Here is a 16606-nt window from a genome sequence, read left to right as displayed (position 1 = left end):
TTCCAATATGTGTCCAGTATCGGGCCAATTACTTGTGCTGCCTGGGATCGTCTTCCCTATTATAAATAAAAGAAACCTTGTCTGTTCCAGAGAAAGCCCTCTAGCGTGCAGATACCATAATTGGAAATTTCATTGGGCAACCCGCGAAAAATACTGGCAACTACGTGTGCTGTCTTCTTCTTCGCTGATTGTCTAGTTTTGTGCCACGAGTCCTGTTGTTTTCTGGCGCTCTACTTGTCCAGTTTTATTTTTCCAGGGCGTTTCTGTTCTGGCAGTGCTTGTACCGTTTTGAATTCTTATTCGCACGTAGATTTTGTGGGGAAGTTCTTCGCAGTCTTCTTTAGAAAGCGAACTTAATTTCGCTAAAGTTAGGTCTGAAATATTCAGTTAAGGAAGTACCCTCTGTCAACAGATAAGGAGCTGTGGGGTTTGACTTCTGACAGCTACGTTGTTCGGTGCGGCTTTGCGGTCTAATACCGATAGTGGCGATACTTAGAAACGTGGAAACAGTCCTGATATTGAAAATAATTTGGAGCTTATCACTACACGGCGGTTCGTTGACTGCCCTGTGGCATTTTCACGTAAATATCGACTAATAGATCTGTTGCAGTGAAGGAAATGCGAGGGGAAATGTTGTACCGGTCATTAAAAGCGAATAGGACAGCGAATGTTCATCTCTAGTTTTAAGGAAGGCGCTTTTGACTCCGATGTGACGTTTGTGCACAGAATACTTCTTGAGTGTCAAGAAACGGCCAGAGTGTTCACGTTTTTAAGTTTATATTAATTTAGGTTCCCATGACAAAAACCCGTCTTGTGCAATATTTTAAATGCAGCATCACTTGCGCATATACATGCATGCTGTTGAACATATCCGTATCAACACGTATGCACATATCAACCTAAAAATAAATTCCTGGATGTTTCTGCAAGTGTTAGCCAAACAACAGAAGTGCAATAATTCTCACTTGAGAATTTTCTTTTTGCTTCTTCCAAATTCTGGGTGAAGTAGCAAAAAATCATACAACCATTCATAGATAGTAAACTAAAAAGTGAGTTTATGCTCATAAACAAATAGTGGTTTTTGAGAAAAAGAACTGGAGTAGTAGCTGTCTCAATTCGCGGTGGACACCTCAACTGCACCGTGAAGGAAGGAACCGAGGCATGAGTGAAAGAAGAAAGAGGTGCCGGGGTGGAGGGATCCCGAATTTTTTCGGCCACCTTTGGTTCTTTACCGCTCAGGCTTCTTCGTTACATCTCTTCTTTCTTTATTCTTATTATTTTTTATCTTTACACTCATCTCGACGCAATATCAGTAGCTGTAGCTAGCGAAAAACACAAAGCAGAGAGAACACACTCTGCATATTTGCGGCGTGAAGGTAAGTTGTCGAAAGGTCTATATTTCGTTTTGAAGGGATTATCATACAGAACCACAGTTAGCTTTCATTCCCTAAATTCACTCAAGCGCTTGTAATCCTGGTTCTTACGCAGTTCAACATCCGCAGGTTATGTAAACAGGTTAAAATTAACGCGCGACTGAAAAGATACCCAGAATATATTCGAGGTCAAGCTCACTAGGGAACAACGAATACCACCAATACTATTGAAAGCCTAACATGAATATAGGGCCGCGCAGGTGCGTGGATCCGCTGTTCCAGCGTTAGGTTTGAAGATAGGGTCGCTAGAATAAACAGGGGCTTCTTTGGGCGCTCTTTTTTCAATGGCTTTTCCCTGTAGTGTCACCAAGGGTTTTGAGGGCGTGTGTGTCTCCAATTTAATTAATACCGATCGTTGTTTTGAAGCGATCACATTCTCTGCGCAAATGAGAGCAGTACCATGCGATCGGGATGCCGTGATACAGACCCGCCAAGCCAGTACAATCAGGCTTGGCTTGCTGTAGCTGTCAGTGCGTGCTGAGCACGAACACGATGCGCGGTCGCTGTATTCCAGAAAACTTACGGTTGTCACTGCGGGTCTCATTTCCAGCCCGATGGCAGCGGTTGATCCCGAACTACACTCTGCAGCCTCACAACGATTTGTGGGTGTGGAAGAACGCGACTGCAATCGTCGTTCTGTTCAATGGCGTCCGTCTGTTCAAGGGCATATCCCCCATGAGCCGAAAAAACTCTCGCCTTCTGCTGGCTTGGAGCGTTGTTCGCCGGCTTTTGGAGCTTTCCCACGGCCTGGAACTGATCACGGCAGCAAGAAAGGCATTTGGGCCGGGTACAGATGCTGTGCGTGCGTTCTGCTACCGGAGTGATGTCTCCGTCATGGCACCGGCTGTCCAGAGGCGATACTTCGAGAAGTGTTAGTGTTTCTATTTTTATTTCGACAGCGTACCAAGGATGAGCAGGGATGACGGGAAGCCGGGGGGGGTGTTGATTATAGATGTGTCAGTGTCGTGACTTGTGAAGCTAATCCTTGCTTCTTTGCAACAGGGGAAGCGAAAGAACACAAAACATTGTGTATTTGTAACATACTAACCGTAACATATTTAATAGGAGCGCTATTATTCTGGATGGGGAAGATGTGGTGTATGCATCCAAGGTTTGCTTCCCGGCATAGCGTTTAACCGCGTGATGTCCCCGTCAAGTAGTAATGTATCGATGCAGGGAACGCAAGGAAAGTTAAATCTTGCTGAAGGAGGTTCAGATAGGATCCCTGATACCTGTTTACCTTAGAATTTCCAAGCCTGCAAGGTAAGCTTTTAAGCAGTACAGACGAGAACTTGCTTCACCTATCAAACAAACATCGTCCTGAGGAGTGAGAGAGACATCGTCTTGCTGTGCAAAGATTTTGAACTCTGGCGTGTGACAAATGCCAGACTTCAAAGGCCAACAGCCGGAACAGGGTCCGGGGGCTCTCGACCAACCCAACTGGAAGCTTGGAAAAAGCACCTCGGCGCGAATAAACTCTCTGATAAAAAAGGGAGGAGGAGACAACGGACAGGCGCCAACTTCCAACTTTTATTACACAAGAAAAGCACTTACATCATTAGCCTCAGGTTACGCCCACGTTTTCACTCCCCGTGCCTTTTCGCAGCCGTGACTTACCTCGCACCACCATTCTTGTGGAGAAAATCTTACACCGCCGCATACAATTTAACTGATGGGTTACTCACACATAAGGGTGCGTTTTTATGCGAAGCATATTACAATAGGTAACCCAAGCCCTTCGTGACGGTTACACGCCGTGCACACCACGTGACACAATGACGTCACGAGAGATGAGAGACGGGGCTCCAACTCGTGCCGTCGCTGCGGTTGCACGCCGTGCAGACCACGTGGTATGGTGACGTCACACCACGTGACACAATGACGTCACGACAGATGACAGACGGGGCTCCAACTTGTGCCGTCGCTGCGGTTGCACGCTGTGCAGACCACGTGGTATGGAGACGTCACACCACGTGACACAATGACGTCACGACAGATGAGAGACGGGGCTCCAACTTGTGCCGTCGCTGCGGTTGCACGCCGTGCAGACCACGTGGTATGGTGACGTCACACCACGTGACACAATGACGTCACGACAGATCGCCGTCACGTGCTGGGAGAGGGAGAACGATGCCATCGCACAGACGCCGGAATGTCCTCGAGCGGCATTCCCGCGCATTTCGAACGCGCGTTCACACACGGTGTAGGTGAAACGCTCGCTCCACCGGGCAGGCGGACGCGGCTTCCGTGGCAATCCAGGCGCTCACCCAACGCGCGTCTCGGGGTTAGTCGGCGTTCCGCTGTAGCCATGCCGTTGTCTTCCCCCACGACGAAGGCTTCTAGTGGTTGTATTAAAATGACCAAGTATTCAACCAAGGAAAGCCATGTGTTACCAAGCCTAGCCATCAATATGCTTCGCATCTGACCAGGGTTAACCAAGTTAAGCCTCAGCCATTTTTTTTATGTGAAAGGCTTGTAATAAAAGCCTCGCCTGCTTGATCTTGCTTCTGCCTAGACTTCTAGCCTTTTCCAGTCGAGGTTCACACTTGCACATGTTAACATGGCTGATCAAGTTAGCATATCTGGTCAGCCATCTTTTACTTGCATAGTTTACTTGCATCTTTAGTTGGTATAAAGTTTGCTCCTGGCCCTTGTCTCCTTGTCTGTTTTGTGTATCTGAATTTATTTGCGCCAAGGTGATTTTTCCAAGTTTCAAGACGCTAAACGATCTCGTCCGGCAACATGTCTTACTGATCAACCCACCTTGTCTCAAAGTGCGTTAGAGCACCTTTCGGTGATAGAGGGCGCCTTTGCGAAACTGCCACTTACTGCAACTTACATCCGTCCTGAACACTACCAGCAGATGACTACTCAATGCTTCACCTTATTACCGTGCTTGTCCTTCGCTGGCTGGCCTCCCACATTCTGCGAACAATTCTTCTTACAGTCGTTCCCGGGCAAACACTCTCGGCAGCCCGGCAAGTTTTGCTGAACGTTAGATCATCCCTCGTCCGGAAGATGCGGACAACAGACTGGATAAGGCCGCCTGTGAAGAACGTCACAGTGGAAAAGGCTGAAAACTATGGCTTCATCGTTGGCTACCCGGAGGAGATCTCCACCGACACCGCTGTGGAGGCCATGTATGGTGAGCACGAAACTGTCCGCTGAGCAGCAGGAATACTGAGCTTCTTTATGTAAATTCACTTCTTAGTCGCCTCGACTAGTCGATTAGTCGAGCTATTGATTCAATGAATGGGCAATCGACTCTTAGCATGCCATTTTGTTCAATATTTTCATGGAATTATTTCTACTGTGCAGATCAACGGTAACCGAGTTCTAGAGAGATAGCTCAAAACGGACCCTGACTGACCTGTGACACTTTGATCTAATTTGGCGAATGTGGTCGTCGTTTCCTATCCAGTAAAGTACAAGCATCTTACCCAAACAATTTCTCACCTATAAAAACAATCAAATGTATACTCATCCCAAGATCATGCGGGAATAATGCTGGCTTAAAGCTTTGTTGCATACTTAGGATACACTTGAATGAAATATGCTGGTTCCACCAGTGCAGTTCAGCTATCGTAGGGCGCGAAAGTCAGGCTGTATAAAGATGTAGCAAATTATGCTAATCGCGCTAAAGCTGCATTGTGTACCAGGAACAGAGATTATATTTAAGAACTTCCTTTTGTATTGATGTTTGTCTTCTGTATGATAAAGTGCCCAAGACATGCATTCGAATAAAAACATATGGTTGGTGCATTGCTAAGCAGGAAATATTTAAAGCGCTATTCATGTGTCCACTAACCTAGTTCCCTACTGAAAAATCCGGTATGAATTTTAAACCGGAACCGCATACCGGGTTATTGTACAGGATTTGCGATACTGGAGTATCCTGTACAAAACAGGAGAGTCCTGTATTATACAGGACTGTCCTGTTTTATACAGGATATTCCAGTAATCCGGTATCGCAAATCCGGTATCGCAAATACGGTATCGCGATACTGGAGTATCCTGTACAAAACAGGAGAGTCCTGTATTATACAGGACTGTCCTGTTTTATACAGGATATTCCAGTAATCCGGTATCGCAAATCCTGTACAATAACCCGGTATGCGGTTCCGGTTTAAAATTCATACCGGAATACAGGACAGTCCTGTATTAAACAGGCTAGGCCCGTATTATACAGGAGGGCCCTGTATCACATGACAAAGGCAGAATAAAATGCTTCAAATATATCCCACTTGGACTAAATCTGCCCAAAAACTGGGGCCATAAGTGTACATGCCAAATGCTGAAATATACAGAGCCTCAAAAACTGGTAATCTGCGATTATCAGCAACTCGCATTGCAGTCGATGTGCCATTGTGTTATTTGCTCCCACCTTTTACCAAAGTATTGGTAGCTTGGTGAGTATTATAATGCATCAAAAACTCCAAAAGATGTTTATTTTTTCCGCATGTCTTGAACCAGCTCACTAAGGTAATAATTTAACGCTTTGCGACGATCTACCGGCGCTGGGGTCTCTACAGGGTGCTGGCCAATGAAGTAGTCAAAAGCACCTGCAGAAAAGAAAATATGATTGGTAGTACATAATGCCCCCAGCTTATCATTTAATTGCGCACTGACACACAACATAATGCATTGAGCACTGTGACATGCAACTTACGGCCAATGGCTTGTAGCTTTTCAGGGGTCGTTGGCTTTCTGCCCACTGTGGAGGCTTCTGACTTCAGGTTCCGATGGCAAGCTTGCCCTGTAACGCCCCTTTCCAGGAGTTGTGGAGTCGTCCAAAGGCTGCGTCTTTACAGAAACGCGAATCTTTGGGTGCCACCATAACTGCTGCGCACGTTGCCGAAGGAATAAAAATTCCATTCCCGAGGTGGACCTGTATGCAATAACAAATGCATACCCCAGTAGCACAAACGGGGCTCTGAATTGCGGGCCCCCGTGGGCCCAGACAAGCCACAGACAAGCCAGGCGTCTCAAGACGCCAGGCCCTGAGCATTGGCAATGCTCAGTATCGTGAATGCACCTACCGCCTTCCATATTTGAATCAATAATGTATTGCAAATCTGCGTCGTAACATTGTTGGTGTGTAAACAGGTTGCTCAGACGATTGCGATGCTTGCGTGGTCATCCTCCATTATTTACGGCACATACCGCAGCATTGATGCGATGCGTGATGTTTGTTCAAGGTCTTGAGCCGCTCCCCCTCAGGACGCTTATCAATGATTGCTGTCGCACGTATACACCATGTGCCTCTGTAAAGAAATAATACAAACTATAAAACTAATTTTAGTCGTGCTATCATGAAGGACAAGCAATTTCGGTATGTAACTGAAAGAAAATTTTGCGCTATTTCGTCCCTCTACGCTGTGCAGTCTACAAAGTTTTAGTTAAAAAGACACTGAACAGTTAGAACGTTTCTGTTGACGCCGAGCATATAACCGAGACGGAGGCAGTACTTAAAGAACAGAGTGGTTTAAAATGCGTACTTACGTCCTAGCAGCACGACGTCGCCGTCATAAAATCCGCCTTCCACCGGTCAAATGTTCACCACCGGCCTCCACCGGTCAAATGTTCACCACTCACGTCTTTCGGAGCGAAGTCATTCATCACTGAGACAAGGATGACAGGGTTCCACCATATTTGCACTGGACGTACGCATGAAAGGCGATGTCATCTTTGATCATGGATTGATCAAGGCAACACGAAGAAAGTCGCAAAAAATTGTATAACACAAATTCAACGCCAACGAGCGAGTGCCAGCGTGTTTTCCCAGCTACCTTCATCGCTTGACACTCAACCCAGCCGCAGGAGAGAAGTAAAAACCTGTTCCAAACAAACGCAGGAAAGGCGGGGGGGGGGGGGGGGGGGCGGGGGGGGGGGGCACTTTTGCAAAAAGTCACCGCGAAGCGGCCGGGGACAGTGAACAAGTAGAATCGGAACCTCCTCGCCACTTCATGGAAGTCGCGGGAAGCGTGGTCGGGAGGGCGGCTTAAAATTTTCGGTCGTGGGTTGACAGACACAGAGGAGCCCAAGGGGAAGGAACAAAGCCCGATAGAAAGACCAGGAATGCGCAGGTTTTTTTGTTGTGACGGACCCAGGAAAAGCAGAGAAGGCGGTGATGAGAGAAAAAAAAAAAGCTTTAAAAACTTTGCGTAAAGACGGGTTACTCGTGTAAGGTTTCTACAGGTGGTTTTTGTTTTTATTTTGTTCTCTCGAGCGCTGTATCTTCTAGCTAGCACGAAGCATCGCCCTTAAGGGAACACCGCAAGCTGCCGGCTCCGTTGATATCTTGTTCGTCGATAGAAATGTTCTGGGCGATTTGTGATTAGTATGCCTTCCTGATAAAGTGAAGGGTGGGGCCGCTCGGGATGGCACTTGGACAAGTTGCGTTATCAATGGGCAATCACTTGACGAAGAAGAAGAGCAAATAATTCCTGCACGAAAACCAAGAATTTTCTTTCTTCATCGATGCGTCGCTACAGACTGCCGCTAGCGAACAGCTGCTGCAATGAACGCGACAGTAACAAACCTTTTGGAGCCTCTGGCGCAGTCACCGGAGGCTCGCCATGTTTATCAGCCAGTCGTGAAGTTCTGCACTGTGAAATCCAGAGTAATCTGCGCAGGACTTACGAAGGCTGCTGGCGGATATATACTAGCCGTGTGCCCGCACACAGCCGCCTTGACTTTGTCAGGGTGCTGCACGGGAAGCCAATATGGCGGTTGCCCTCAAATCACCAAATCATGCACAAACTGCATGTTTTGCCACTGCGAAGCTCACGCTTAGCCCTTTTCTTTTCCTAGCCCTTTCAACAAAACCGCGTATGTGTTGATTATCGCACTTATGCGCTCGCTGCCCCCACCTTTCCCCTAAAAAATATCTGCTGGCGTACAACAGTCAATCTGCAGACCAAGCACCAAAACCGCGGCACATATCGCTCTGAATACAGGCTGGTATGTCTGGTTTGAGCTCCGTACCGGACTAGTCTGTCCGGTTTGAGCTCCGTACCGGACTGGTCTGTCCAGTTTGAGCTTCGAACCGGGAATGGACTGTCCGGTATGAGCTCCGTACCGGAGCGGTCTGTCCGGTTTGGGATCGATACCGGACCGGTATGAACCGGTATAGCCATCAAACCGGACGGGTCTCGCCGGTATGAGAGTGATACCGGACCGGTATGAAACCGATATGTTCCGGTAAAATCCGGTTTGCCGCGATACCGGATTTTTCAATAGGGTTATGCGCGTCTTCAACTTTTTCATCATCAATGCTAATTTAGAAACCCACGCCAAGGCGTACTACTCTGCTGCCTTGTTTCTGCAGCAGCATTGCCCACGCCAGCGCATGTAGCGCACATCCCCCTGCCAATACCACAACATAGTGCGAATATTAGTTTGACAGTATTCTTATCTGATGGAGAAACGATGTGCAACGTATTAAGCACAGCGCGAAAATGTGTTGCAGCTGTTGCGATGGCCTAGCTGGTGCTCTCGCGCAGTTGCCAGCGAAGCGGATCTCCACGCGCCGCACCGGGTTCGAATCCCAGTCCCGGATATTCATTTTATTTTATTTATTTATTTATTTCATTTGGCACAAGCCCACAAACATCGCAGGAATTTAGTCGCTGTTACTGTAGTTCTTTCGCGCTAATATGTGCTCTCAATGTTTGAAAATGCGGTCTCTCTTAGAGTGCTGACTGTCTATGTATCAGCGAGTTGCTCATCAAAATTCTTGGTGTTGATCATGCGGCTTATATTTGAACAGCAATGCTAGTCCACATTTGGCCAAACCAGGTAAGGATTGTGATAAACTATACGCGTCGTTGTTTGAAAGAAAAAAAAGAAAACCTTACTTTCTATGTTACAAATGGATCTTTTTTTCCAGCAAACAATAGAATTTCCTTATAAAACAATTGTATAAACAGTTTTGTGCTTCATGATAGCGCTCAATAAACAACCCCATGTGGTCTAAATTAATGCCTAGCGCTCCCCTAAGGCATTCCTGGAGCTTCATGTGGGCCTTCAAGTTGTTATAAACACAATAATTTGTACCAACAACTGACTTCAAAAAATGCTTACTCGTTAACACAGTGTTGATATTTTCATTGTAGGTGCATAGTCTATTATGTGCATATTTAAAATTGTGCACGTTTCATTTCGTCATAGCTTCCATGTAATTAAAAAGCGAGGTAGAGGCGGAGGTTTGACTGTTAGTGTTGGGCAAGCGGAGTATAAATATGCCTTCCTGAATTACAACCGCCAGAACCCCTTGGCCAGCGACTGCGCAATGCTTGTCTGAATAAATTAACGAAAGCATTTCGACAAGCGAGCTCTCTGGAAACAAAAATACAAGCAGGAATGCCCATTTTTAGTCCCCTCTATGAGAGGAGGACACACGGCGTAGCTAACATTGTCACTTCTTGGCGAGCCACAAGCTACGGGAAAAGTCCTTTTGTTCGTATCCAAGTGCTGTCATTGTCGGAAACTAGACGGTCGTGAAGCACGAAATCCAACGTCAAAGTGATCGAGCGTTTGTAGATGTGAATAAAACATTGGCCCTTTAAGTTACCGATCTGGTCACTTACCTAGTCATTGTGACGTTAACGCTATGTGTAGTGGTCCTATACGCCATGGTGAGGTCCCAGATATGTGGTCTCCCTTCTCATGGCGGCCAAGGAACTGTTGCTGCCGCCGAAAGCGTCTCCACGGCTAAGAAATAAGTTATTGACTCTCTTTTACTGCGTTAGCAGTTATTTTCTTTTTTTTTATGGGGGAGGGGCAAAACGCCGGCGCTTACGCGTGTTTGTGCAGCTTTCGCCCTCCGGAGGCACCTTTCGGTGGATGCACCCAAGCACCCACTCATATCCAGAGCCTCCACCCGTCGAAATCACACGTCGCTTCTAAACGAAAAAGCGACTCTAAATGAAATTCATAGGCGCAATGGGAATGCAAACAACGTAACAACGAAATATACAACCAAAACTGCTGCCACACGTTTCTCTCGTCACATCGTACGACCACTGGTGCATTTGTTTTGTTAGATATTTGCATATTAATATCTTGTATCAAAAGTGGACGGGCCTATCCTTTCCTTTCTGCCGTTCCCAGCTGACTTCCCAGATGTCGGAGCGGATTTCTTGGATGCGTACGTGCAGTCCCGCCGCGTCCTGACGGATCGCAACGTCAGAGGTGCTGGGCCCAAAATGCCTTTCGATACTGACGCCGCCAATGCTCGGTATCACCCGAGCACACACACCGTCACTGTCTTTGCTGGCATTCTGCTTCCGCCAGTGTACATCAAGGACGGCCCGGCTGTGTTCAACTACGGTGGCTTCGGCCAGGTATGCTCTGAGAATTCCTTCGTGTTTTCAGAGAACCACATGATGAGACATAACAAAATATGTTCCGCATTTCAAGTAGGCAACATTTTCAGAGCCAGTCTGAATTACGAGATACGGCACGCTGAGACTCAATCTACGGTGTCCTCTGTCATCATATCAAAAGTGACCAATTTTTAGTAGTATTCTCTCCTTGAGGCCGTGCATCAAAAGTTACGGCGGGAACTTAAGGGCCTTACGTGCTTTGACCCAAAAGCTTTGACCATGACTGCATTTTACCTGAAGTCCTGTGCCATAAAGGCCTTTGACATAAAGGCGTTTACCATAAAAGAGTTTGGCCTCAAGGCGTTTACCACAAAAAGGTTTGAACTATATGAATTCAACTTAAATGCCTCAAGCACGCCTTAAAAGAATTTTGAACCAAGGGCCTTTATTATGGCCATTTTCATTATTAACAATAATTATTTAGTAAGTTCCTTTATGGAATCAAACTTTGCTTTCTCTCCCAAATAGAAAAAATAGAACCATTCCATAGGTACCAGTATCTCTTTTATTAACTATCGCGATCAATAACTTAACTATCGCCATCAAACACTCTTAACTACTACTGTTTCGTCTAAAGTGATGATCACCCATAGTACCTAATAGACAACTGCTGAAATAATGCGAGCTCATGGGAACGTCACTGGGAATTTCAGAGCACTACTGCTGGACAACAGCGCCGGGTCGCAATGCTGATGCGCTATACGTATAATGCTGTCGTATTCAAAGGAAACTTTTTCAGAAGGCATCTTAGGACACAACTCATTCACAGCATGTTTGCTTCTATGCTCTGAGAATATGAATTCTAGTTTGGATGTTGTAGGAGCAGCTACTCGGCATTTCCACTGCATCGAGCGGCGTCAAGGTGCATTTGCCCCAAGTATTGTGACGTAGCCGGACCCACTGATCTTTCACGGGAACAGTCAGTGCTTGTCGGTGACGCCGACGTCACCAGGAATGTGGTGGTACGGGTTATGCGTCCGACTGCGCCGTCATGGTGCTGCTCAGCGCTGGCGCCGACCCAGAGTGGAACTGCCTGCACAAAATCGTTTATGATTAATTATTCACGCTGCGAGCTCATGTTTTCAGGTCATTTTCATGATTACTAGGCCTCTTTAAAGGTAACACAGGAACCCCAACACTTGTCTATACCGCCTGAACACTTATTGCTTGGGCATCCTGCTCTACTCTGTTATGCAAGCAAGGAATGATCCTTAAAGATGGCATTTTGAGCCTACCACCAATATTTCTTCCTGCAATTTATTTCTTGCCCTTATATGAAGTTCATATGACCCTGTCAACGATGTTCGCAGATCGCTGGCCACGAGTTGATGCACGCCTTCGACGTCGGAGGCATCACTCTCGACTACAGGGGCAAAAAGCTCAATTTTCAAGGTACGAGCACGATGAGAGCATATGAAAGCAAGGTGCTGTGCCTCCGGCGCTCATACCAAGAGGTACGGAATCCTGACGCCGATGTGACGTACAATGTGCTTCAGTTCAGTGAAATTTCACAGTATCGCTCCTACGGGCTAGATGGCTTTACATGAAACAATGGAGAAGGGCGGACACTGGACGATCGCTGATCTCCATCTTCTGTGTCCGCGCTAATCCTTTCTGTCGGTCGAACCGAGGGGTATTCCTAAAGAATCGATATATCTTGTGTCAACCTCGGATGTAACGAAAGCTTGCCTGCTAACGCATTTAAATTATGGACCGAGGATCGCCAGGAGGTTTTTGTAGCGAGAGTTAAGTTTGTAGCTTTTTCTGGATATGTGGATATATGTTGAGAAGCAAAACACCGAATTAATGCTGAAAAAAATTGTATTCAAGAAGTTTCCACCACTCAACTTACACCAAGCCCCGCCGCGATGGCTCAGTGGTAACGGTGCTCGGCTGCTGGCCCGAAAGACGCGGGTTCGATCCCGGCCACGGCGGCCGAAAGCGATGGAGGCGAAATTCTAGAGGCCTGTGTACTGTGCGATGTCGGTTCCAATTAAAGAACCCCAAGTGGTCGAAACGTCTGGAGCCCTTCACTAGGGTGTCCTTCATAGCCTGACTCGCATTGGGACGTTAAACCCCAATAAACCAAACCAATCCAAACATAAACTCCACTTCAGGTCCAAAAAGGAACAACGGGATCAAATGAATGGTAGAGTTCTCTAGACTCAGCGATCCGCTCAAAAAGTTTTCTTGACATCATCGGAGCTTGCTAGCGGATTTGCGCATTTCATTTCTTCACAATTTTTGCTGATAAAATATCCGTTAAATAGGCCTTCTGTCATCGAAGTCTATAATCAGTCTATTTAGGAGAACTTGAATTTTATGCAGTGCATGTTAAGACGTCTACCTTGGCTAAACGAAGCCTGAATGCTGGAACCAACTTAACACTAACATAATCTTGGCATCCCGCTTAAAGCATCGAAAACAAATCCATCCTTACCTTGAGTTCATTTCCGAGAAGGAACACAGAATGTCAAGACGCTGGCTAGAGAAAATTGTGTACACAGTAGGCGCGCAAAAAGCACTCAAAGTGCTTTGTATGCACAGCACGCAAAATTGCAGCATCGTGCTTTTCGGCGATCTTATCTCGGAGGGTCCTACACCAGGTCGTCCGCCCGTCTACAGTAATAAATTTCTTTGAGGTTCTGATCAAATGATGAATGCATCGACGCAAGCTTCGCCGTGTACGGGTACAACATTCATTGTAGTCTTGAGAGACGACTTTCTGGCCATTTAGACTACGAACAGTTCTCTATTTGTGATTTTAATAAGACTAGAGTAATAACGACAGTATTGTTACATTCGCCCCGTGTGAAAACAAAAATAAACGGCGCCGTGCATGTTATTATGAGCGAGGCACAAATACCCGTCACAGGGAGAAAAGTTATGTTGTTCCTGAATTAAGGCAGCATTTTTGCACACCAGGGCAGCCTTTGAGTTTTCCGGGCGTTTGTTAGACAACCAGCTTCCCTAGGAGCACAGATAATCGTCCCTGTAATGTAGAGGGACGGTGTCACTCTCGTCCTTTGTTGAGCCGGCCTTTTCCAATACGTTCCCAATATTGGGCCGATCAATTGTGCTGCTTAGTGCGAGTCGACTTTCGAAGCATATGCTGCATTCCTACAGGCTTTATGAGTGACGAAGCCATGCAATGCGCTTTGAGTTAGGGTTCAGGTCGGAACTGGCCCATTAAGTCTCAATGTTGCATGTACCTGGGGCGCCCACAAAAGCCTCATAGACGCCTTATTTTACGTGCGTGTATTCTTCTTCCCAATCATGGTTAGACTTTAGAATACTGCATGACTCAGTATTTGGCATTCGCGTACGAGCGCTAAATAATTTACAATTTCTTTTCAATGCTGTTTCGGTTTTTTCCAATCCATGATGGTTGTGAACTTTGGGGCTGTTTTCGTCACGTAAAACACGATAAAATGGCCTTATAATCGGTAATACATCATTCATTGTTATTCCAGCGTTGAAGCAGGCCAGCCTAAGTGTTGTTCTGAATTAGAAGTACCTACGAGCTTTGAATTATGGAATTTTATTTCGTGCATCACGTGAACTAAACACTCCCAGTGCGTCACGATCATCGTTAGACTGATTAAACCGAGACCGAACGAGCATTAAGAAATTCAGTTAATTTATTATTTAACCGTCGTAGGCGACTACCACGTGATGAACAATGTTTTGTAATTTCTAACCCATCAGTTGCAAGAATAAGTGATGCACCTAAAATAACGTGTCTGCGGAGTAAGAAGGTTGAAGTAATAGATTTCTTAAACTCCTTTTAGGCAATTCACACCACATGCGCGGCCGAGGCACATGGAGACATAGTGTTATTTGTTACACGAGTGATTTGGTGGGATTACAAAAGGTCGCCCACACAATTGCGTCCGGGAACTGCCCACTTTCCTCGATTTGCACATGCAAGGCCTATTACCGTTCCGGATACAACCATGTCGTGCTAATAACTCAAACACGTCCGTAATCCGTAACGTTGGCACGTTACTGGCTGCCGTATCTATGACAACCACATGCCCCGCGTCAGGCTTCCTACCTTACTGAACCAATACTCATCAAAAAGAGGTAAAGATTTTCACTTGTTTCCTTCAAAGCACTCCGCGAAATGTTTATATGAACGTTTACATATGTTTTCACCGGTGACTTCGCGCGGGGTTTATACTTTCCCACTACCACAACCATAAACTACTAAATACCAAATTCAATAAGGACAATTCAAATATTCCGGGCTCACTGACGATGCCTTGTGTGCTGCAGTGTAATAAAGTAGTAGCAGTAAAAGACCTTTATTCGACCATAACTTATAGGCCGAGCATGTCGACCGCCTGGGCGATCAGAAGTCCCTGTTCTTCCTCCCCTTCAGCGCCAAGCCAGTCGGCGTAATAAATGTTTATTCATTCCAGACAGAAGTCCTTTTAAGGATACACTGTTTCCTTTAGTGTGATTCTCTGTATGAATGCCGTGAGTTTTACCTGAAGTACTCGTTGTGTTTTTTTTTGCGCTTTGATTTTAATTCATGACATTAATTACCTATGTATGTTTGCTTCCCATGTGCAGACGTGTCTCGTGCTGCCAAATGTCAAATATGGGGGCAGTCGCCCCGTCAAGCTGCTCTTGGAAGCAGCTTTTTTTTTATGGCTGCTCCTTTCTATATACCGAGGGGAAATAAACAGGTTATTATTATGTTTATGAATTTAACTGATCAGTACCAGGTGACGAGCGGTTGCATGTGTAACTAGCAGAGTGAGTTTTATGAGTAGTGAGCGTCAACTAATAAGTTTTCATCCTTTAAACTCCCTTCTGTACTAACGCCACCAGTTTCGCTTCACCCTCAAGTGGAAACCACCTGAGTGTTTGAGGGCTTAGCGAATGAGCTCAGAATGGCGGCTGACATCGGCTGTGCGGATTGAGTCGCCATAGGTGCGTGTTACTAATGAATGCGTAACCTTACCCGCGCGAGCAGACGGAGTCCGACGCACGGGCGAGAGCCTTGGACGATATGATAGACTCTGAAGGTTTCGCCGACTTCTCGGGCATATTGCTGGCGTACGACGCGCTCCGACGCCTGCCCTTCGAGCAGCGCACGGAGACCGTGCCAGGTGTTGGACTCACCGCCGAGCAGACCTTCTTTGTGGCGCACTGTTTGAAGTTGTGCAGAGCTGACAAAACGGGTCGGCGGCGCTCTGCCAAGAGCCTCTACTGGCACTACCGGTCCCGCTGCATCGTGCCCCTCAAAAATATGCCCGAGTTTGCCCAGGTATTTTCGTGCAAAGCAGGAGACATGATGAATCCAGCGGAAAGGTGTTATTTCTGGTAGTAGAGTGGTAGGCAGCCCCAATAAAGACGAACGATCTCGGATTCGTTGCAGGGTGTCAACTCGCTACTATTTATGCGAGCAGGACGACGCTCACGTGCGTCATTTCAGACACTTATGGCAATCTCACCACTTTAATAATGCGAAAGCATTATATAGCTCAGTTGTGACCGCAGAACGTGTGGGCAAAACTTGTCCGCTCGATGGCGTCACTCCAGATGAATGAACGTTCAAAAGAAAACTGGGAACTTGGCGGAATCGAACCCGCGCCGCCGGGTTCGACACTCCGCCACGACACTTCATCGTTTGAAGCTGAATAAGGCACGTCTAGTGGATGCGCAGTTCTCAAAACGTATCGCCGCGGTAAGTACTGAAACCTACATGAGTAATTATGAATACATTAAGTACAGGTGTCGCAATCAAGCGAGTGCCAAATTCTATCCGTTTCC

The 16606-nt window shown here is 46.5% G+C and overlaps 1 protein-coding gene across 1 annotated transcript in view; it reads left to right on the top strand.

Moving 5' to 3' along the window:
* LOC149332580 (neprilysin-3-like) overlaps positions 1-16160 on the top strand; it is a 30889-nt gene extending 14729 nt beyond the window's left edge. Inside the window, exons 6-10 of the mRNA XM_089555814.1 lie at positions 1984-2304; positions 4381-4578; positions 10548-10780; positions 12133-12276; positions 15807-16160. Coding sequence (XP_089411940.1) covers positions 1984-2304; positions 4381-4578; positions 10548-10780; positions 12133-12276; positions 15807-16160 — 1250 coding nt within the window. The remainder of the gene's footprint in view (positions 1-1983; positions 2305-4380; positions 4579-10547; positions 10781-12132; positions 12277-15806) is intronic.
* The last annotated feature ends 446 nt before the right edge of the window (positions 16161-16606 follow it).

This window comes from Amblyomma mixtum, chromosome 8 (genome assembly GCF_055824585.1).
Source record: "Amblyomma mixtum isolate Tamu chromosome 8, ASM5582458v1, whole genome shotgun sequence".
NCBI classification, from domain to species: domain Eukaryota; kingdom Metazoa; phylum Arthropoda; class Arachnida; order Ixodida; family Ixodidae; genus Amblyomma; species Amblyomma mixtum.
This window is presented reverse-complemented; position numbering and strand designations above follow the sequence as displayed.